The sequence below is a fragment of the Castor canadensis genome, chromosome 10, assembly GCF_047511655.1.
Source record: "Castor canadensis chromosome 10, mCasCan1.hap1v2, whole genome shotgun sequence".
NCBI classification, from domain to species: Eukaryota; Metazoa; Chordata; class Mammalia; order Rodentia; family Castoridae; genus Castor; species Castor canadensis.
Window position 1 is genome coordinate 148076385 of NC_133395.1, and position 23591 is coordinate 148099975.

A 23591-nucleotide genomic window follows, 5' to 3' on the forward strand; every position below is an offset into this window, starting at 1 on the left:
AGCCGCACCTCCAGGGGGCGCCGCAGCCGGGACGCAGGGCACCGCGCGGCCTCGGAACTGGCGCCGGCGCGCCCCGCCCCGCCGGCTCGGCCCCGCCCCCGCCAAGCCGCGTCGCCGGCTCGGCCCCGCCCCCCGGCTCGGCCCCGCCCCGTCCTGCCGGACCCGCGGCCGCTCCGCCGGCAGGGGGCGCCCGCGGGCCACGAGATCCGCGCGAGAACGTGGACGCCCCACGCGAGAAGGCGCTGCGGCGGGGGGAGGAGGCGCGCACCCGTACCCTAAGCCCCGCCTCCGGGCTTCCAGCCTGGGCCCACTGACAAACCTGCCCAGGCCCTTCTCCCCCGGATCTTCCGTGGACACCTGCGCCTTCCACCGTGCAGGGCAGGCCTCGTTTCCGTCCAGGCCCAGGTCCCCAGTGGGTGGTTGCAGTGTTGCACTTCCAAATGCCAGCAGCATCTGCGCACTGCTGTTGATCTTTCTAAGCCGTTAACAGTGTCCCCCTCCTCATGGCCACTGCCTTTCGAGTCCTCATACTCTCTTCTCATTCTCTTGTGACTGCTGTCCTGGCGAGTCTCAGCCTCCAGCTAGCTGGGACTACAGGCACCCACCACCACACCAGGCCCTGGGTCTTTCCTTACTCCACATCCTTCCCCAGAACTCGCACCCACAGCTTCCACTCCAGTTGCATAGCCATCTTTGTGCCAAGGGCCATTTGTCACTTCCAGACACCCTCTCCTTTGAACTTCAGCCCTGACCTGCCTGTGGACCCTCCCACCTGGATGTCCCAGGTACCACCTTACCTTCTCAGACAAAAGCTCAATTCTGCACAGCTGTACCATCACCTCAACCCACCCCACAGTATTTAAGGGTATGTAAGCCTTTCTTTGATTCCATAACCCACCTTCTACGGTTATTTATGAGCACCTAGCTGCTAACATGAGGATGTCAGACAAAGGCCCCCTTACCAGAGCTAGTCCAGTAACCACATGTTCCAGCAGTGGCAGAGGGTAAGGCAGAATTTGATCCAGTCTGTCAGGTCATAAAAGGCTTTCTCACACATAGCCCAGATGCTACCTAACCATGAGCAGAACCATCTAAGTAAAGATGGACACCTGACAAACCCTTCTTAGCACCGTCCATCTCCCACCTCATCCCTGACCGCACCCATGGGTACTATTGCCCTTGCCTTGTCTCACACCAACCTCTGACCTTCAGTTTTCTTCAGCCAAAATACAAATCTAAGCATGTCTTTCACACATTGGTCGGCCTTCCCTCGCTTTTAGGGTAAAGCCAGAGTGGTACAGATCTAATTCTGGCTTCTCCACCTCTGCGGCCCCGTCACGAACACTCCAGGATCTCTGCACACACAGTGCCTGCTGCCTGGAGCTATGCACCCTTCCACCTACACCACTCCAGGAACTCGGATCCCACCTCCCGCCCCCACTCAGTCTAAGTTCAGTAACTTCAGTCTGTCCCACTGGACGACTGCTACCTTTCTTCCTCACTGGGTGGAATCAGTTTGGAGTCAGGAATTTGCTTCACTCTGATGTGCTATGATAAGCTCTATCATATAGATACACCACTACTGGAATACACCACTGTTCTGACATGTAAAGCATAAATCACACATGCCTTGCAAACTCACTTGAGGAGCAAACCCACTATTTAATGGATAAAAGCACTGTCCCCAAGCATAAGAATTAAGGTAGGAGAGATTTTTCAACAGAAAAAAAAGCAAATGTTCAGTCCCTTCTTTATTTTCATTTGGTCACACACACTTTAAAAAAACAAACAAAAAAACTCACAAATTAACCAATTAGGAAATTAGAAGGCTTATAAGCCCTGAAAAAAATACCCAAGATAGGCTTCAGAAAAAATAATAAACAACTGACTACTGAATGTCTTTGTTCAAAACACAAAGATGTTTGATTTTTATGGGATTTTTTAAAACTTAAAAACAACAGAAAGACCAACAAGGGACAAGAGACAGCTATTGGTAGGGCAACAGCAGGCCCTGGCCTCTCTTCCTGAGGGTCCTCTGCCTATCAACCTGTGCCACCTCCCTCCACTCGCCTTCTGCCCTCTCAAGTGCAGGCAGTTGGTTAATGCCTGAGAATGACCCGGCAGGTTACAGGGCATCCAGGATGTGGTCAATCTTGGTGACCAGCTCTTGGCGCTTTCCTGAGATGAGCTTCTCATTCTCAATGTACGTGTCTTTCTTGAGCTTGCCGGCCACTAGCCGCTCAGCTTCCACTGCTGACTTCAGCACCAGCTCCTTCACCTGTGCGTCCAGCTTCTGCATTTCACTCACCTGACCAAGACAAGAGCAGGGTAGGATTAAGAGCAGGCCTCCCACCACAGTCAGCAAGCTCTACTGTTGGCCCAGGCCCACTGACTCAGAGGTCCATAGACCTGCCCCTGACACAGCCACGAGCACACCTCCCAGGTCAAATGAGTGATGTCTAGAGGAGAAAGGCTGACTTCAATTGCCAGAGTCACTACCTACAAGGTCTGCTCTGCCAAGCTCTGACCTGACAAGCAAGCCGCTCACCATCTCTGGGCCTCATCTGGAAGAGGACTGAGGGTGAAAGCACGTGGAAACACCTGCCATGGCGCCCTGGCACACAGTTGTCCTTGGTGAGTGTCTTTCCTTTCCCTGCAGCTGAGCAACTGGGTCCAGGGATTCAGTTAAGCAAAAGACCAATGGGTGACGTGGGAGGCTGACAGCCAGACTAAACCATTCCCACACCTACTGTGTGCCAGGCAGAACATCAACAGTTATTTATGTTCACTCAACTTTCAACAGACCATGAGAGAGAGAGTGCCAGGCAGTGTCAGGCTCCAGTAATAGTAATTAAAAACAGACAAGGTACTTTGTCCTCACAAAGCTGGCACTTGAAGACAGTTACAGAGAGCGGGAGGTGCTATGAAGAAATTAGAACAGGGTGAGGAGAGGGATGTGGTCAGGCACTGTGAGGGGCACCTCTGTCAGAAGTTACGCCTTCCTCCACAGAGAGGACAGGTGCTAAAAAAGCATTGATGTGCACCACTTTCTTTCACACTCCACTTCAAGGGTCTAATACTGCTATTTTACAGATGGGGGAAATGAGGCACACAAGGTAGGTCATGTGCCCAAGGTTACAAAGTATAAATGCAAGCCTGAGTTTGAATCCCTGATTCTGAAGTCTGGTGTTTTCTTGTTCCCCCACAAGTGCTGGCACCACACAAGCCTACACTGCCTACGCTCTCAGCCCTCAGTAGGCAAGGAAGCAGACAGCTACATGGCATTGGGCCTGGGCAGAGCAGCGCGGATGCTCTCAACAACTGGCTACAACCCCCAAGAGTGGGGCATGGAGGCCACAAGCCGAGTTATTCCACACGGCAGACACTCACTCTGTCACACAGATCGGAGCCCTCGGTCTTCAGCCTGGACTGCAGTGCCGCAATCTCACTGGTTACAGCCTTGTGCTCAGTCTCCAGGCTCTTCTTGCCACTGTTGAGGGTGGAGAGGTCCCGGGACTGCTTGTACCTATTGATGGTCTCATCAAAGTGACGGTATAGGCCTATTCTCTTGTTGACCAGGGTCAAGACTTGCTCTGTAATGCAGGCAACCTTCATCCTGGCTTCTGCAGCCGGATCCTGAAGAAGGAAGAGACACCACGTCAAACAATGCTCAGCTTTTTACTTTTTGGCAGTACTGAGATTTGAAGTCAGGGCTTCCTGATTGCTAGGCAGGTGCTCTATCACTTGAGCCACTCTGTCAGCCCCAACACTCAGGTGTGAGCCCACTTTGACCTACCTCCCAAAGGACACTCACTGCTACCAGGAGTCCAAACAAGAAGTCACCTTCTTAGAAAGGCACAATCAAACCCATACTTACACTCAATCAGGACCAGACACAAGAGGCAGAAATGGGGACATACATAAGAAGCAGACACCGCTTAGCAGTTCTGCAAGGCTGACAGGGTAGCACAAGGAAGGACAGTAATGCTAGAGTGTACCATGAACAGACTTCAGCTCCAAGTGAAGGTGGCTTACTACATCTTGCTCCTTCTTAAAACCTTCAAGGGGCCGGGCCCCGGTGGCTCATGCCTATAATTCTAGCTACTACTTGAGAAGCTAAGATAAGAAGGATCATGGTTTGAGGCCAGCCTGGGCAAATAGATTGTGAGACCCACCCCCCTCCCATCTCCAAAATAACCAAAGAAAAATGGACTGGAGGTGTGGCTCAAGTGTTAGAGCTCCTGTTTGGTAAGGGTGCAGTCCTGAGTTTAAACCTCAGTCTCACAAAAAAATAAATAAAAGGTTTCAGTGTTAAAAAAAAAAAAATCAAGCTAGCTATTCAGGAGCTGATGAAGGTAGTTACCCACATGGTAGGAAGTGGAAAAGGTAGAATTTTGAATTTAGAGCCTGTCATATTATAACCTAAATATTAACAATGGTGGAGGAAAACTAGAACAAAGTCAAACAGAAACACACTTCGAATGAACAATGCAGGAAAACACAAGAACCAACCCAATGACATTGGGACACAATACTTGACGAGACATTTTCAGTCTAACAACACAAGAAATGCAGACAAACCCTGGACTTCGCTGGCAGGTTTGCCGTTGGTGGTGTCATGAGTGCTATAGTTCTGAGGTTATTTTGTGTATGTTTCTAGAATTTAGCAAATGGATATACACACTGGTGCCTTGTATCCGGGAGGGAAGGAATGAGGGAAAGCAGGTGAGACTAAAGAGACCTGACCTCCGTAGGCAATGCATGATCCTCAGCTAGGCTCCGGTGTATACAAAGTAACAGTGGAAATTACCACTGGGACAGTGCCCCACATGTGCTGTTCTAACAGATCTTAGCGGCATTGCCATTTGCTGAAATGACTGCTAACTTGTGGTTAGGTGAGAAAGGTTATATGAGAGAACACCCCTGCCGCCAAAAAAATATACATGTATACATACCTATGAAAATGTTAACTCTAAGTGTAGAGTATTTTTACAAAGGTGGAACTATTTCAAACAAATTTCTTTACTTTTCAGCAGTGTGTTCACAATAAACCCAGGTCAGCTTCTGCGAAGGTAACAAGGCTAACCAGCAGTCTCCAGCCACCTACCTGGCCCTTAGGCAGCCATGGTCCTCTGTGTGACCAGAGAGTCCACACCTTTGCTTGAGTGGACCATGTTGCTACCCACAGGTGAAATCTCTCCCTGTGTCCCACAAACAGCCCTTCCAGCTGGAGACCCCTCCCTCTTGCCCATCACCTCCTCTGCAGGACAGCTGTCCCATCATCGTGGTCCCCCACCCCTAAGCTCCACCAAAACCACAGCCTGCAGCTGTCACCTTCACCACCCTGGTCCTAGTGCCAGCTACAGCTGCCTCACTGGAGGAGCCTGATGACTCCCTCCTGCCAGACCATGACACCTGCTATTAAGTGTTTAGCACAGGGTAGAAAGCCCTTAGGAAACAATGTTGGTAATAATAAGAAAGGAAAGAAAAAGCAGCTGGAGTGGTTCCAGTGGTAGAGCACTATGTGAGGCCCTGAGTTCAAACACCAGCACCGCTTAAAAAAAAAAAAAAAAAAAAAGACAAAGGGCAAAGAGGATGAGTGAAGACTCTATGCAGTGCTGTGCAGCCCTGGGAAAGGCCAAGAACCACGGAGTATGTTCGTCAGTGTGAAGAACTCCAAAGAAAGAAAGTTAGAGACAGGGCCCAGTTGGCAGTTTCTGCTGAACTCTGAAGTCATCTCCCCATAAGCTCCTCCCATAGGGGAGGGGAGAGAAAAACAGGTGAAAAACCACAGCAACCTCTTAATGATTTTCTTACCTCACCTGAGCATCCAAGACAGGTCACAAGGACTTAACACCACGTGCTGATGACCATAAGCATCAACACAAAGCAGTGGGCTGGGCAGAGGCTCAATGGTAGAGGTCTTGTCTAGCATGCACAAGGCCTGGGCTCCATCTCCAGCACCACATGCACACAAAAGTATCAACAATAAAAATTAGCGGAGGCCACAGGCAAAGTAAGGTTGAGTCCTGGCCTGGGCTTGCTGCGAAGATCACGTGGTGGAACCCATTACTGAGGTCACAAAGGATGGACTAACAAAGGCAAGAAAAAAGTGGCAAGGGCACCTTGGTGATGGAGAAGTCCAGGCGCACATAGACGATGACAGTGAAGAACAGGATGTAGAAGGCAGCCACCACCAGCAGGGGCTCCTGCAGCATCAGCACCTTGTTGAATGTGTAGTGGACCTGGGAGAGAACCAGGAAGACAGGTGGCATCAAGACACCAGAACCTGAGGCACAAACATGCCCAGGCAGGCCCACTCTTCCACCCACTGCCCCAGAGGCATCCAGGCAGCTGACCAAGGGTAAGGATGGGTCAGTCTATGGCCCCAGACCCACGGCCTGGGGAGACATGGAAGGCAGGACAGTGGAGTCACTCACCACAATGTCCTGAATGTGCTGTTCAACCAGATTTTTCTTATAGGCAACAATAACAGGGCGGCCAAAAGTGTCCAGGTAGGTGTAGTGCAGCTCATCTGGGGCACGGCTGATTTCATAGGGACTGTCAACTTGGATGTTCCTGGAGGCAGAGGAAATTCATTGTAGCCTCAAGCTATCTATACTGACAGATTGCAGAATTCCAAGACTAAGGGGCTGTCCAGGATCATTATGTTCACACTCCTCCACCTTCTTGAGCCGGCCAACCCACTGCAGAAAGCCTTAAGTATGAGACTGAACATCTGTGCAACAACAAGGTGCCCCCGTCAGGTACTCCCAAATACCAGCCCCACCCCTCGGGGTCACCCAGTCGACACAGCTCTCCAGCATATCCCACCCAGTCAGAGTCTCAGTGACTTCAAGCGTCCATTGGGAGTCATTCCAAATGCTTCCTCGTCACACAAAGGATAGCCTCCTACAGGGCTAGTGCACATGTACTGCTCACCTGCCCCAGCCTACTGTCCCCTCTCCTATTAAACAGCATACCCTAGTTCAGTTATGATTGGAGGAACTACGCCTCTGAAAAAAATCAAGGTGCACCTCTTCTTTTGGTGACAAGAGGACGCACAGCGACATGAATCTCAATCTAAAGTGAAGTCACACCAAGACTGCAAGCAGGTCCTTTCACTCAGGACAAAGACAGGTGACTCTGTGAGTGCCCAAGCGTTCCCACCAAGTGCACTGTGCAGGTACCCTGGCTCCTTCCTTTCCAAAGTGTGGTTCTTCAACTTATGCTGTCATTTATGAGCTATCCCTTTCCCACCAAGCAGTCCACTCTGCTCAAACTGACCAAGGACAGTTCCTCCTGTTTGTTTACAGAACCAGATCCCACTTTCTGAATGTGGTCTAACAAGCCCAGGACAGAGTGGAGCCACAGCTGCAGGTCCACCTGGTTATCTTGCCTTTACATTCCTTCCTGCTGCTATCACCCCATCACTGTGGTTGTTGAAGCAACTTTGGATATTGTGCCTGTTTCACGAAGGCATCTTTTCAAAAGATTTCACAGATAAATTTTGTGCCCTCCCCTAAGTCTAACTTTTCTTTTTAACTTTCAGCCAGAAGTTCCCTAGATGTTTCTTGGCACCTAGTCTGAACCCCCAGACACGGGTCCCCTTGAGATGGCAGGAGGCGCCGCTGGAGAAATGGGTGCAGAGGAGAGGATGTTCACACTCACTTGGCCCCCTCGGGCAAGATGATCTTCACCGTCAGAGAATCTATTACTTGCTCATCAAACACGTGGTCCACAAACCTCATCTTCAGTGCATACTGGTCACCTGAAGAATGAGCAAATACAGGCGGCGGTGTGAACAGAAAATGGGACAGGAAATGGGGAAAGCAGAGGGTAGGGCAGTCTCCACACACCAGGGACAAAGGAGATACCATCTAAAGCTCATGGATCAAAAGATGCTAGGAGACAAGTGGTGGCAGCACAGCTTTTCAATCTTCTCCAATTCCCACAAAGACAGAGCAACTGACAACAAAACCAAAAAGACATAGGCCACATTTACAACAAACTAGGCAGCAGCAATGTATCTCTATAATCCCCACAACAAAGGTCAGAGTGGACAAAACATTAACAGCCACGAGCCCTGAACATTACCAGTGTCTGTGAGGGAGAAAGCAGAGGGAAGCAACAGGGTGACCTGCGGGCCTGAGGAGAGAAGAACCCCAAGAGCTGACAACAGGTGTCCCCCAGAGACCAAGACAGGCCAAAGGGAGGAGAGCAGTTGAAACCCCATGGAGTCATGTGCCTGCTTAGTGGGCAAATGAGCCAGGCCTGCAGAGGCCCTCAAGTCTGGGCAGTCGAGTCCCTGAGAGCTGGGAAAGGCCCACCAGAGAGCCTACCCTGAAGAGAAACTAAGTAGAATCAAAATGGAATCTGGCAGGGACAACAGAGCCACTGGGAAACCCAGAGGCAGGGAAGGTTCAGAAGGCAAGCTACATGTTCCTGGATATCACTCTATAGCAGCAGAAATCCGGGAAGTCATAAAGACTATCTTAAACTTCACACTAGAAACAAGCAACAGAGAAGGGTGAGAGTGCCTACTTAACAGAAGTGACATAAGGATGTCACTAACAGAAAACACTCCAAGAAAACAACGAATGCATGCCAGAAAGAGGCACCCACAACCCCAACATAAACTGCTCCCACTATCCCCAAACTAGCCAAGACATTAAGGAAATGACAAGTCATGAAAGAACAATATAAACCAGAATTTAAAAACTGATTGTTAGAAGTCAGGGGAAAAAAAATCTAGAAATAAAAGAAGCATCTTAAAAAGGCTAAATAGAGTTAAGAAACAAACATAATGCCTTATGGTAACTAGAAGGTGAAAGAACAATTTTATTTTATGTATTTATTTTTTTGGTGGGACTAGGGTTTGAATGAACTCAGGGCTTCATGCTTGCAAAGCAGGTACTCTACTGCTTCAACCACACCTCCAGTCCATTATGCTCAGGTTATTTTGGAGATGGGGGCTCAAGAACTGTTTGCCCAAGCTGGCCTTGAACCTCAAATCTTCCTAATCACAGCCTTGTAAGTAGCTACAATTACAAGCGTGAGCCTCCGGCACCTGTCAAAAGACCAATTACAAAGAAGGAAAAGATTCAGGAGAAAGTGTCATGTATGGAAGATAAGACCCAACACAGAAATAATAGTTTTCAAAGGAAAAAACTTCTAATATGGTTTGAAACTCCAAACTGAGAGCATAATGCAAACCCAGACAGGTGTTGCCAAGCTAAGATCTACTAAAATGCCAGACTCTAAAAAGAGAATAAAAAAGAGCAAGGGACAAATGAGGGTGCGATCAGATTATCAGGCGCTCTGACAGAACTATTTATTGCGCTTCAAAGAAACAATATAGGAAATATTATGTACTCATGTATGAAAATGGAAAAATGAGACCTGCTGATGCTATTCCAGGAATGGGGGGTTTGTAGGTAAAGAAGAATGATGGATGGCTGAGTTTAACTATGATACATAGTAAGAACTTTTGTAGATGTCACAATGTACCCCCAGGGTACAATAATAATAAAAAAAGAAGTAATGTATTTAAGATACTTAAGGAAAGAAATGTTAAGTCAGGAATTTCATATTCAGCAAAGGCAACTTTTAAGTGTAAAAGGTATATCCTGGGTTTCGCTTATGGCTCAGTGGTCAGCGCTTGTCCAGCATGCACAAGCCTGGGGTATCATCCCCAGCACAGCGAAAAGAAAAAGAAACAAAACAAGGCAAACAACAGCCCCTCCTGAGGAACATGTTTGAAAGTGAGCTTCAGACAACCAAAATGGCAAGAGGTGCCCATCGCTGAGGGTGGGATTCAACACATCCCGAGCTGGAGAACCAAGGCTAGAATCTGAAAGGGCCAAGTTACTACAAATGGCCGCCTGTTCCCATGCTGTGCATACAGCACACCAAAAAGAAGGGGTAGCTTGTGAAGACATTTGTTTTTAACAAAAATTCTGAGTGAGTTGTGCAACAAAATAATGGAACGTTGTAATTCTGTCACCCTGTGTTCTTCAGAACCAAGATTTTCAATATGAAATTAGATAAATTTAAAATACAAGCAAAACGCGACTGAACTCATACATGTGACATAACTGCCGAGTATAAAATTAACCAAGCATCACTAGTTCTCTTCTTTTGGCCTTAAAATATCACTCTCCACTAGATGAAACCAGAGCTCCTTGGGGAAATGGCTGATCCTTAGTACAGAGCAGACCAGAAATGTCTGTCCATAAGACAGGGAGGAATCTAAACAAGATGAGGGTAATGTCACGAAGATTCAAAATTTAATTTGAAAAGGAGCCTACTGGCTGAAGACATTATAGTATGAGCATCAATTACAACAGCAACTGCAGAGGAATGAGTTAAACAACAAAATGTTTAAATGTTAAGTAAATAATAATTACAAAAAAAAACTCAGGCTAGAGTGCAGCACTCGCCTAGAAATTTACAATGCCCTGGGTTCAAATCCAGCACAACAAACTAATAATAATTTAATTAAATTAAAAACAAGAAAAACACTATTTAGTCACCTAATAAGTAAGAGCATTTATTCTGCCTTTCCTGCATTAACTGCAATCCGGGGAACTAAAGGGAAGTAGATGAGGGGAGGTGTCTCATTCAGCTCTATCTAATAAATGAAAAAAACATGCTACAATTAGAGCCGTGACTTGCAGGCACCAGTACCACGTGATGCCTAGGAGCTGAGCACCACAAAGAAGACAGCACACACCACGTGCACCTTCTAGCCAGAGGACACCTACCACCCTCCAGCCTGAGTCTGAACAAGTCTCCAGGGACAGTTGCTAATTTGCAAGAAATATAAAAGGCAGAGGAGGATACTCACTGAACCCTGAGTGCACCAAGCAAAATTAGACAAATTGTAAAGAACACAGACAGAAACAAAAACTAAACATTAAGAGACCAAGACAAACTGAGTATTTCTTAAAAGGGCAAAATATAAATAGTACCTAGAGAATGGTACATACACAGAGGATAAAACTGAATTTAAAAAAGTGGTAACTACAAATTAGGATACTTATTTTTTTCTGGGGAAGGAAAAGATACATGGACAGCCTTTTGAGTAGCTAGCAAATTTTGGGTTTTTTGAGAAAGGGTCTTGCTATACAGCCCAGACTAGAACTTCCAATTCTGTCTCAGCCTCCCTGGTGCTGGCATGCACCACCATGCTGGCTTTTTGTTGTTGTTGTTTTTTGATACAGCTTCTCACGATGCTGCACAGACTGGCATCAGCCTCCGGGGCTCATGTGATCCTCCCACCTCACCCCCTTATATAGCTGGGATGACAGGCATATACCACCATGCATAGCTACTCAATTTTGACTTCTTGATCTAGGTGGTGGTTACGGATATTCCTCTTAGGCCTGGAGTGTAGCTCAAGTGATAGATGCTTGCCTAGCAAGCATGAGGTCCTGAGTTCAAACTCCAATGCCACCAAAATAAACAAACAAAAAACAAAACAAAACAAAACAAGCCCCAAGATATTCTTATAGTACATTTGCTTGGTGTGGGATTGGGTTGCAATTCAGGGCCTCCTGCTTGCAAAGCAGGCTCTATACCATTTGAGCCACACCCCCCAGTCCAAAACTGTTTTTTTTTTTCTTTCAGTACTGGGGTTTGAACTCATGGCTTACACCTTGAGCCACTCCACCAGCCCTTTTTTGTGAAGGATTTTTTCTAGATAGGGTCTCACAACTGTCTGCCCAAGCTGGCTTTGACCTCCTAATCTCTGCCTCCTGAGTAGCTAGGATTACAGGTATGAGCCACCAGCACCTGGCAAACTGTTTCTTATTCTCTAAATTTTTCTTTATTTTTTAGTAACCCAAGTTAATGACTAGGGTGTGGCTCAGAGGTAGAGTTCTTCCCTTAAGACATGAGAAGCCTGGGTTCAGTCCCCACCACAAAAATTTTAAAAATAAAGAAATTTTTTAAAAAAACTCAAGGCTGAGAGTGTGGCTCAAGCAGTAGGGTGCCTGCCTAGCAAATACAAGGTCCTGAGTTCAACCTCCAGCTACCCTCCGCCAAAAAATAAAATCCTCAAGTTAAAAACCACTTAAAAATTTAATCAGCTCTGTCTAATGGTTGAACTGGGTGTACAAAGAGAATTTTTACTGCGCTGTTTGAACCGATTACCAGATGCAAGCACTTTCACAACAGTAATTTATACCAACCCATAAAAGGTGTTCCTGGCATCTCAGCCTTCCTAAAAATGACAAGAAGGGCTGGTAATTATGAGATTACAGAAAAAGTCAGTCTTCTCCCCTACAAATTCCACTCTGTTGCACGAAGACTCACCTAGATTGTAGAGGTACTCGTAGCTTGGGAGGTTGTAGCCAACGATGTAATGTGTCTTCCAGCCACCGAACAGAGGGAAGCGAGGCCGGATCTCCATCTCCACAGAGTCATCCAAAATGAGCAAGTGACTGGTGGAAACATTGCCAATCTCATCCCGGTAGTAAACATCCTGGGCTGCAGCAGGGAGGATGGTCTGCAACACAGTAGCCGGTAGAGAGGCTGTGGGGAGCTCTGCATGAGACTAGCCGAGAGGAGGAAACTGCTCCAGGATCCTCACTGCATCTAGCCTAACTTCCCCTGAGGTTTCAGAATTTCTAGAAATCACATCTACTTCTCAATCAAGGACACCAAGGAGACATTCTTTTAAACAGTAAATAACTAAGACATTTCCCAATGCTTCTGTGAATATTCATGGCTTAACAGATAAAAACAAACATGCATGCAAGTTATTCTGCAAAGAAACAAACTACAGATGGAAGAAATTACATCAAATTAATTACTAGGTGCATGGTTTATGGAAAGGATCTCCCTCCCTCATATTTGATAATAATGAGGAGGGGAAATGTAAAATTTGTGTTCACTTAGAGAGCCTTCTGTAATATGTATATATGTGAAAACATTTGTAAGATTTCACTTTTAAGACATAAAAAAGGACACAAAACTATGAAGTTTCATTAAATGCTCTTTAAAACAGCATTAGGAAAAAGAAATACATGAAAATGTCAGCAATATAGTGTATAGGGGGTAAAACTATGACTGTTTCTCCTTTCTCTGTTGGAGGCAGACATGGAGATGCATGCCTGTAATCCCAGCACTTGGGAAGGTGAGGCACGAGGATCAAGATCAGACAGCCTAGGCTACATACATAGCAAATTCTAGACCAGCCTAGGCTGTGTAGAGTCCCTATCTCAAAAACAAAGCTACTTGTAGAAATGAACTTTTTTTTTCATCTCACAGATAAACTTTATTCATGCCACACAGTTAATGGTTCTCCTATAGGTGTATAGTAATATTCAAGTTTCCATCAAAGGAAGCTTACTTCAATTTACAGGCAGAGTTGGGTGAGCCAGTTAATGATGACCATGAGCAGGTGCAAGTGCAGGACCTGAGACTTTAAAAGCTTTACTTCTTTTACCAGCACCCTAATCTTATCAATGATGAAGCTCATCAACCCCATTCCTGCACAGATTTCCTGGAAGCCTGGGTATAGTAGAGCTTCATGGAGACCCAGACATTTTTAACAATGCTTAAAACACTGGGGCAGGACCAAGGGCTCAGGAGATCCCACAGCTGACTAGGAAAGGTCACTGAGCGCACAGAGGGGAACATTTTTTGATTAACACCATCAACCAATTACTTGACCATCAGTTAATCCCACACAGCTATCTATATTTGGCTAGTGTCAAAAATCAAGAGACAGAGCAGACTGACAGTCAGTTACCCACAACGTCCATACCTTGAAAGAACGGATGGAGGATATCCCACTGTCTGGCTGCCTCTGGTAATCGTAACGCGAGAAAGGCCCCTTGAGCACAGCCCCCGTGTGCTTCAAGTCCACATTTTCTTCCACAGCAATATTACCCCAGTGAGAGACCTCAATGACACGGGTCATGCTGGTGATGGTCAAGAAAGGGCTGTTGTTTTCGTAGTGTACTTTAAAAGTATCCTAGAGAGGAAGGAAACAAGCAATTCAAAGTCTTGGCAAAAGAGAAGTAAACAGCAGTTAAGTCAAATTTGCTGGAGACAATCTGTACGTCAACATAATAGTTTAATTATGAAGTATCTAATGTATGTAATTAACTACTAAATATAATTCTTTTTTTTTTTTTTTTGAGACAGGTTTTGCTTTGCAGCACAGGCTGGCCTTAAATTTGCAATTCTCATGCAGCCTCCTGAGTGCTGCTAGTATTACAGACATGTGCCACCACACCTGGCTATATGCAACATTTTAAAATGGCATACTACGACCTTTTGCTGACATGTGGAAATAAACATTCATTGGATGTTCACTGGATGGCTGGTCAAGTGGCTTAAGTGGTAAAGCATACTGCCTAGCAAGTATGAGGCCCTGAGTTCAAACCTCAGTATCACTAAGGCAGAAAAAAAAAGTCCATTAGAAAAACAGGATACAAAAAATTGTCTAAGTTCCAATAGGCACACTTCTTGTATTTTAAAAGTGAAAACGTGCACACTTTACTTATCATCTTATAATAAGAATATAAGATGGGCTGGTGGGGGAAATAATACAGTGGCAGAGCACCTGCCTACCATGCAGGAGGCCTAAGTTCCAACCCCAGCACAGCAAAAACAACAACAAAAACCAACAATATAAAGAAAAGCTGGGCGTGGTAGCTCATGCCTATACTGCTTGATACTTGGTGGGAGAAGATCAGGAAGATCATGGTTCCAAGCCAGTGCAGGCAAAAAGTTTGCAAGACCCTGTCTCAACCAATAGCTGGGAGTGGTGATGTGCACCTGTCATCACAGCTGCACTACCCCAGCTATGTGGGAAGCATAAATAGGAGGATTGTCATCTAGGCCAGCCTGAGCAAAAACCAAGACCTATCCCAAAAATAACTAAAGCAAAAAGGACTGAGGGCCTAGCTCAAGTGGTAGAGCACCTACCTAGCCTAGCAAGTACAAGGCCCTAAGTTCAAACTCAGTACTGGAAAAAATTTTAAAAAAGAAAAAAGAAAACAAGAAATCAACACAGGTGGGAAGCCAAATTACAGATTACTTTCACGTTTTCTTTGGGAGTTTTTACATTCCAAATTTCTACAATAAGCTTTGAAAATTGCTTTTTAATATATTTTTTTTTAATGGCTGGCAGAGTGGCTCAAATGTTCGAGCAACTGTCTAGCAAGTGTGAGGCCCTGAGTTCAAACTTCAGTACCGAAAAAAAATTAATTTTTTTGAGTAAGAGTCTCACTATACAACCCAGGCTGGTCTTTCTTCTTCTTTTTTCTTTCTCCTTTTATAATTTACTTACATGACTGTTTGTGCCACCTCCCCTCTCACCCCAGTCTGGTCTTGAACTCACAATCCTCCTGCCTCAGCATCTGAGTGCTGGGATCACAGGCATCCACCACCATGCCTGACGTATAAAATGTTCATGTTTTGATTTGAATTTTAAATTCAGAGAGGGGGTATAAAAGGAGAATGATGGAGGGGGTGAATTTAACTATGATACATTGTAAGAACTTTTGTAGATGTCACAATGTACCCCAGAACAATAATTAAAAAAAAAAAAACAGAAAATTTAAAATTCAGAAAAATCTACCCTGAGAATATATAGTTATATGTAAAAAGAGGTGTATATTATAATGTTAAACAGAAAAAAAAGACTAGCTGTCCATGCACAACAACTTTGCAGATAACTTGTAATACAGAAATCAGTGTTCAGCCACTAAAATGGTTCACAAAGGTAATATTGTAATGCAGGAATGTGTAGAAAATATTCTAACTTAAAAAGAATTCTGTGGTACTTCAAACGTTATACAGTATCCATATTAATAATACAATCACATGGGAGCCGGGGCTCAGCAGCTCAGTAGCGGAGCATGTGAGGTCCTGGGTTTGATCCCAGCCCCATAAGAAGAGAAGAAAAAGAAGACTCCAGCAGAGAAAAAAAAAACAAAAACAGGATAGCTGAAGCAAACATGGTAACATGATAACCACAGAATCGAAGTGATGGGTGTGTCAGTTTACTTTCATCTCGGAAATTTTCCACAACAACAAAAGCAGTCTGAACCGCTCCCTCTTCCGACAAGTCCCAACCCCAAGGCCCTGGACACCTACCTCAGTCATACCACAGTTTGTCATCCTGTCCCCTTATTACCCGCCAACACCATGCTTCCATCTGCCCCGACTCCCACTCCCCAAATGCTGCCCAGCCTCTGTCTGGGCTCTCAAGAGGAGGATGACCCAAGGGCCACTTCATAGCAGGTTAAAAACAACTTCTTCTACCAACCCCAACACCATCCAAGCCCATCAGCAGGGATCACTCTGCAAGACAGTCTCTGCAGCAGGCGTCTGAGCTGAATGCCACCTACCTGACTATAGGCAGGTATATCTCTGAAAGGTCCGTAATCCAGCAGATCCTCAGAGCGTGTGGGGTTCCCCAGCTTGGTGTAGCTCTCCACATTTCGAGAGGCAAGTTTCACACGCATGGTCTGGGTCTTTGTTGGGTAGGGAGAATAGAAGTAATGGTTCCCTTCAAAAACCACGAACTGTTTCTCTGACTGGGTTATCTGGGTTGGATATGGCTGAAGCACATGGGTATAGACCGCCTCCACAATGACTGAAATCTTGGCCCCAGGATCAAGAGCAACTGGGAGCTTGACAGTGAAGAATCTCCCACTGAAAAAAGAAGGAGAATTAAGAAAGATCAAGGAGACTAAAAACAAAGCTAGCAGTTCAAAGTCACAGCAAAGTTCTGTGCTCAACAGAAAAGCTATTACCTTCAAGAGCTCACCATTAACCTATCAATGTAAGTTTTCTAAGACAAATGTCTGGATGATCACCTCAGGTTTGTTTATAATAGCAAAGAATGTAAAACAACCTAAAGCAGGGTTAAAAACATTTCAGCAGAGCCACACAGTGGAGTATCAGCACCATTACAGATATGCCTGGATCCCATACTTATATTAATGGAGAAAGAAGTGCACAAAATGCCAGAAATGGAACCAACTGTATAAATGACCAAGCAGGATTCTACTTTGGTTTTATTTTTTGTGTTTTGGGGTTTTCTTTGTGTGTGGTGCAGGGGATGGAGCCTGGGGCCTCAGGAATGCTAGGCCCATGTTCTACCCCTAAGCGGCACCATGGTCCCAATTCCATTTTTTAATACATAACAGTGTAACAAAATGTTAATGGTAACTGTCTCAAGGTAGGAGAACACTGCTGTTCTGTAAGTCTGCATTGTTCTCACAATCAGAAAAAAATGGCATTTTAAAGAGAACAAAGATAGAACTGGAAGTGTGCTTCAAGCACAAAGTGCATGCTTCCCAAGTGTCAAGCTTTGAGTTCAAATCCCAGTCCCACCCAAAAAAAAAAAAAAAAAAAAAAAAAGCCAGGTGGTGATGATTTACACCTATAATCCTAGCTACTCAGAAGGCTGAGATCTGAGATCAGGAGGATCAAAGTTCAAAGACAGCCCAGGCAAACAGTTCGAGAGATCCTACCTCCAAAAAAAAAAAAAAAAGCACCTGCCTAGCAAGCGTGAGGCCTTGAATTCTAGTTTAAACCCCAGTACCTCAAAAAAAAAAAAAAAAAAAAAAGCCTGGAAATTATTAAAATTTACAAGGTATTACTAACTCTATCACTCTAAATTAAATTTTCTAAGCCAGGAAACAGATTTCTATTAGACACAAAAACCTTAAAAAACTGAAGGCGTTTTAACATGCTCCCATGGAATTTGTCCTCAAAGATTAGAACATGGATGACTTTTCTTGTATGACCCTACAGAACTCACACCACACACTAAATACACTCAAAATACACTAAGTTCTACATCTCCCCTCAAAGCCAAGGGAGAAGTTCTTGGCCCCAAGTCTCAAATCTGCCTCTCACTTTCCTCCAATGCCTGAGCTCTCAACTCAGCTTTAGGCAAGTCAACACCCGAACCATCCAAGACCCAACTCCCTGCCTCAGTTAAAAGCACTACCATCTAACCAGCTGAACCAGAAACCTCAGGAATTTTCTGATGTCTCACTACCCTGTCCCAAATATCTGGCCAATCTTGCTTTAGAAACACCTCTCCAATAGTGTGTTAGCTTACCTTTTACCCTTAACTTTGGTTTCTCGAACTTCCAGATTGTTCTCTTCCTCGTCTTCTCCCTTTACCTGTAACAGAAAAAAGCAGTTATTCTTTTTTATATCTTTTTTTTTTTTAATTGCAGTACCAAGGCTTGGTACTACACCTTAAGCCACTCCACTAGCCCTTTTTGTGTTGGGTATTTTTGAGACAGGATCTCACAAACTATTTGCCTGAGCTGGCTTTGAACCAAGATGCTCCTAATCCCTGCTCCCAAGTAGCTAGGATTACAGGTGTGAGCCACCAGCGCCAGGTTCTTTTTTATATCTTTTGGTTTCTAATTTTTGAGTCAACAAGGTATGCTAGGCAAGCCTTTTACCACTGAACTAACCTTCCAGCACCAACAATTTTTTTTATCTGAGCTATAAGATCATTGTCAAAGACTTACTGTTGAACAGAATAGCTCTACAAACACATCTCATTTTCCTGAACGATCAAATCATACATACAAAGATTAATTTCCAAATACACCTCCCCAAAGCTTGAATCTTCTTTTTCAACACATTCTTCCTTACATTCAAATATACAAAAGCACAGTATATAAATAGCATTTAATGATACAAAAGTCCCATCCATGATCCAGACTGTTTTTACTCCCAGGAAATAACAGTAGCAAAAGCCCTTAGGGAGAAGGAACCAAGAGCCCTCAGTCCTTTACTCTTCCTTCACTGCCACAGGATAACAGGATGTTTACTCAGCAGGCTGCAGAAGCTTCCTGAGAAAGAGCAGACATCTTGAACCATAAGAGTGTGAAGCAGACTATAAGCGACATGTATGTATGTAACACAGATCTCTTTAACAACCCAACCTTGCACACACACAAAAATTTAGAACCTTTTTTTTTAGTACTGAAGCAGTGATTCCCAGTAGGGTACACAAAGCTATAAAGAGAAATTTTGTGTGTGATGATGAGACTTGAACCAGGGTCCTATGTACTTCACCACTGACCTACACATTTAGCCTAAGATGTATTTGTATAATCATCTTCAATAAAGTACAGGCTAAGTAAATGACAAACTGCATTACTTTGACTAGAATCTTACACAAAGGTAACATTTTAGAATACCTGTACTTATTAGAAACTCTCTTTAATATACAAGTTGATTTGGCATAATAAAAAACATTCATTATTACTTAATAAAAGATGAGAGGCAAAATACAGGATCCAAGTGAGAGAAAAAAATAAGGGTCTTTTGTGATTAAAAAATAAAAAAAAAAGCAGGGGGAGGGGGAGGGCATCAAACCAGGTGCTGGTGGCGTGAGCCTAGAACTCTAGGTACTTGAGAGGCTGAAATTGGGAGGAGGGTCGTTGGAAACTAGCTCAGGCAAAAAGTTCTCAAGACACCATCTCCAAAACAACCAGAACAAAATGGGCTGGAAGTGTAGCTCAAACTGTACAGCACCTGCTTTGCAAGTGTGAAGCCATGAGTTCAAACCCCAGTCCCACAAAAAAAAAAAAACTAAAATAAAAATAAAAAGACGGTCCGTTAGCTCCTAGCCAATCATCACACAGTCCCTCCTACCAGCTCCTATTCTGCGTGGGTTCAAGGTAATCCATCGAAAAAAACTTCACTTTCTTTGCTAAGTTTATCATCCAGTGTTTCCCATCAGGATAAGGGGCGTAATACAGCACATACACCTAACTGGTCTCTCTCCGAGTCTACAGAATTACTTCGTGATTGTGAATAAATCTGGTGACACAAATACAGCCCTATGCTCAACACAACCCTACCTCACAGACAAAGTGGGAAAAGTAGAGCCCTGGTTTAGGCCTCACTGGGAAACCTCATCTGCAGGGTGAAAAGCCTCCCGGACTAGACTCCTCACCTACATGAGAACACCAACACCTCACCTGTCTGCTGTGAGGATTAAAGGAAAATGTACTTATCCGGAGGGCTAAGTGAAAATGTACTTAAAACACCTATCATGCCTGACTCAAGGTAGATTTTCTGTAAGTGTCTTTCCCCACACACAAAAAGCTCTAGGGGGCGAAAGGAAACTGGAGGTGACGGAGGTCACCTGGAATGTGATGATGCTGTACATGTCCAAACTCATCAAATCGTATCATTAATTATCTGCAGTTCTGTGCACCAACTACACCTCAGTAAAGTTCAGAGAAAACAAAACTTAAAGACATAAATTAAGTCTCCAGATTCTTAAGCATTCTGTAAGAAGACTGCATGCCTGACTTTTACAAAGAATGGGATTTAGCAGTAAAAACATTCAAAGGTGGCAGCCCACAGTGGAATAAAGTTTGCCCCACCTTCCCGTAAACCTTCCACTGTGGGCAAGGCATACAAGGGAACAGGAATCATTTCAGAACCCTCTCTACAAACCCATCTTTATAGCTCCACATTCAGAGAATAAGCTGTGCTTTCGGGGTGACACTGTAATGACTAGTCTCCTCGCAACAAGTAATTGGGTAATCACTTAATGAATAGTTTAATTGAAGTGACAATAAAAGCAAACCTCTGCATGTGGACATCCCTCGAGTCCAAAGCCACATTGTTTCCTTAAGAGCTGAAATGTGTTCACGTAAAGCCTGCAAGGATATAGGTCAAACCTCGGAGCCATTTACTGCTGAGGTGCAAGAATGAGAAGCAGTAGGGGGAGGAAGAGGGACTTCACCTTTCTGTACAGCAAGAAAGGCTCCTATTGCTTGCAGGAGCTTTACACTAACCGGAGGTGTTAGGTTAGCAGGGATTTCAGACGATTGCAAACGTGAGCGCCAGAAACCTGTTACGTTTCTGATGGCCTCGGATTCCCAGGGCCGCGCCTACCACCATCAAGCCGCGAACTGCGGGAGTGAAATGAATTGTAACTCACGTATTCGTCTCCCGCCAGGGCTACCGCGTCCACGCCTAAGAAGTCTGGCGCCCGCCGCTGCAAGGCGAGGACGCGATCGCCGGCGGGAGGTCACCAGAGCGGCCCGTGGGACAGCCCGACCCGAGAGAGGGTCGCCGGGGGCTCCGGGAGCTGCCACGTGGGCGGCGGCCCGCGCCGGGGACTTGGTGCTGACGTGTCCCCGGCGGGCGCGGACCGCGGACAAGCTGCGGGCGCCGGCTCCCGGCGGACCCGGGCTCCCCGCCGCCCCGCGCCCCGACCTCCCGCCGGCCGCACCCAGCTGCCCGAGCTCCGGGTCCCCACAGGCCGAGAGGGGCAGGGCTCGCACTCACCTGCACGCCGAGGTGCGCCAGCCGCGACTCGAGCTCGGGCTCCAGGGCCAGAAGGAAGAAGGCTCGCGGCGCGGAGCCGCCGCCCGGGTGCGCCAGGACCACCTCGGCGGTCACCTTGGCCAGGTGGCTGCTGAGGTCCACCGTCCGCTTCACGTCCTCGTTGACGAGCGGTGGCGCCTCCGAGGAGGCGGCGCTCAGCGCCGGGGCCCAGGCCCCGAGACACAGGAGCAGGAGCACACCGGCGGCGGGCGCCTCCATGACCTGACCGAGCTGAGCGCCGGCCCCGCCCCCGCCACGGCGCAGCCCCTCATTGGCTGACCGGAGCCAAAGATGGCGGCGCCAGGCTAGGAAGGACCCCGTCTCCAGGGTAACCGGGCGGCCGCAGGCGCCTGACTGCAAAGCCGAGAGCGCGGCCGCGATATGCTCGCTCTTGCCTTCCCTCTCCTCCCGCAGTAACTCTGGGCTCCGCTCCCCGAGACCAGACAGAAGGTGAAAGTTTGCTTTCTCCAACATCCGCCGATGCATGCTGAGGTTAGCGGAAAAAGCTTCAGCAGAAGCAGGCCCCTCGCAGGGTCTCCAGCCGTCTCCCTAAAACAGTAACTGAATGGGGAAGCGTGGGTTTACATGTCGAGCCCAGTCAGCGCCGCCTGGACCGCGCGGGCTAACGGCGGGCCTGACATGGGGCACCTGCGGCATGGCCCTCAAGAAGGAATGGCGGGGACGGCGGGAACTGCAGAGTGAGATCGGCCTCGGTCGGGTCTTTTGTCACTTGGGTCTTTTGGACCCAAGGCCCAAACTCCTGAGATTCCACCCGCCCCTACGCGCCAAATAGAGAGGCCTGGGGAAGGCAGAAAGGAGGGGCACGCCGTGGAAGAGGCGCCGGGAGCGCCGAGCCCAGCTCAGCCATCTTCCGTACAGGCATGAGCTGTGGGGTTAAATAGAAGAACTGGGGCGGGGGACGAGGGTATACACGGACAGTCTCGGTCACAGCTGTAGTCGAGACTGGCTGAGCAGCCTTGGTCAGGCAGGTGGTCTGGTCCAGTTTTGGAAGTTACCACCTGGAGGAGTGATCTGGTTCCTGTTTGAGAAGATTTTGGGATAACTGTCCTCACTGGGAGGGTGGCAGCTCCGGGTGGCTCCAGTTCATTGTCATAAAGAGATTATCAGATCCGTCCGTCCTTTCTGGAATCCAAGGTGATCGCAAAGTGACTAAAGAGAATGGCTTAGCGCAAAGGCAGACAATAAATGGAGACAGAGGTGATGCCAAGCTTTTTCTGTGTTTAATTTGTGGGCTCAAGTAAGGAGTCAGTGCTTTTCAGCAAAAGCAACTTGAGCACCTCTTTCAGTAACTTGCTTCCCATACATCGCTTCATGGACTCTGCTTAAATTCATAAAAGTTTCTGTTAAGAGCAAAGGGTTGTTATCCTCAGTTGGGCCAGGGCAAGAATTCTGCTAGATGCCCTGTATCCAGAGCCGATAACCAAAAACTGTTATTGCTTCCTGAACTTTTAAACTTCTTTGTTCCCAAAGTCCCTTCCCAACCTGGCCCCTTTCTTATTAGCCAACCACATAGACTGTGATCTCAAAACCTGCCCAATCCAGGGGCAGAAGAGGGACAGCATGGCGTCAGAAAAAACCCCTGCAGACCTTCCACCCAGTGTGCGTGCCTCCTAGACTTCTGGTGTGCACCCTTCTGCAGAAGTAAATATTGCCTTGTCTGTTGACTTCTGAGTAGTATTGTCTCTCTCATGATACCCCAATATCTTAAAGATGTTTCTAACAACAGCCCAACACAACCTTAAACACAGACAAACCAAATGAGACATCCCACCAAATAACCAACTCCCGTGCACCTGCCTTTCTTTAGAGACTGACTCAGCCCTTCCCCTTGGTGACGCCCACAGGGTCTGTGGTGCAGGAAGTTTCCATGTATGTGACAACAGCTCTTCCTCCTACCAGCAAATCAGTGAAGCCCCCTTGGGATTCCCCAATTTGAGAAAGAAAGAGCTCACCATACATCACAGGAAAGAAATGGTACACTGAGCTGGTCACCCATGCTTGGAAGAGCATTCTTCACATCCAAGTTCCTATTGAGTCAAAGCTCTGGGTGGCAAGTGACAGTAATACGCAGTATCAGCTGGCATTACAAACCCCTAAACAGTAGGTCAAACCAGAAGGGTGCTTATTTCTTCTCATATAAAAACTGTGAAACTCAGGAACCTAGGTTCCTTCAACATGATTGCTTAACTCGGTAGTTTGCATTTCACCATCCAGGATGGCTA

At 46.4% G+C, this 23591-nt stretch overlaps 1 protein-coding gene across 1 annotated transcript; it reads right to left on the reverse strand.

Annotated features, from left to right (window-relative positions):
* Window positions 1-1738: 1738 nt before the first annotated feature.
* Window positions 1739-21605, reverse strand: Rpn1 (ribophorin I). The gene is made up of 10 exons (XM_020179551.2): window positions 21310-21605; window positions 18098-18162; window positions 16371-16677; window positions 13775-13984; window positions 12319-12511; window positions 7672-7771; window positions 6441-6579; window positions 6126-6245; window positions 3391-3636; window positions 1739-2308 (listed from the first exon to the last, which is right to left on the reverse strand). Exons 1-10 carry the CDS (start codon window positions 21565-21567, stop codon window positions 2126-2128), a joined length of 1821 nt encoding a protein of 606 aa, XP_020035140.1. The 5' UTR covers window positions 21568-21605; the 3' UTR covers window positions 1739-2125.
* Window positions 21606-23591: the final 1986 nt, after the last annotated feature.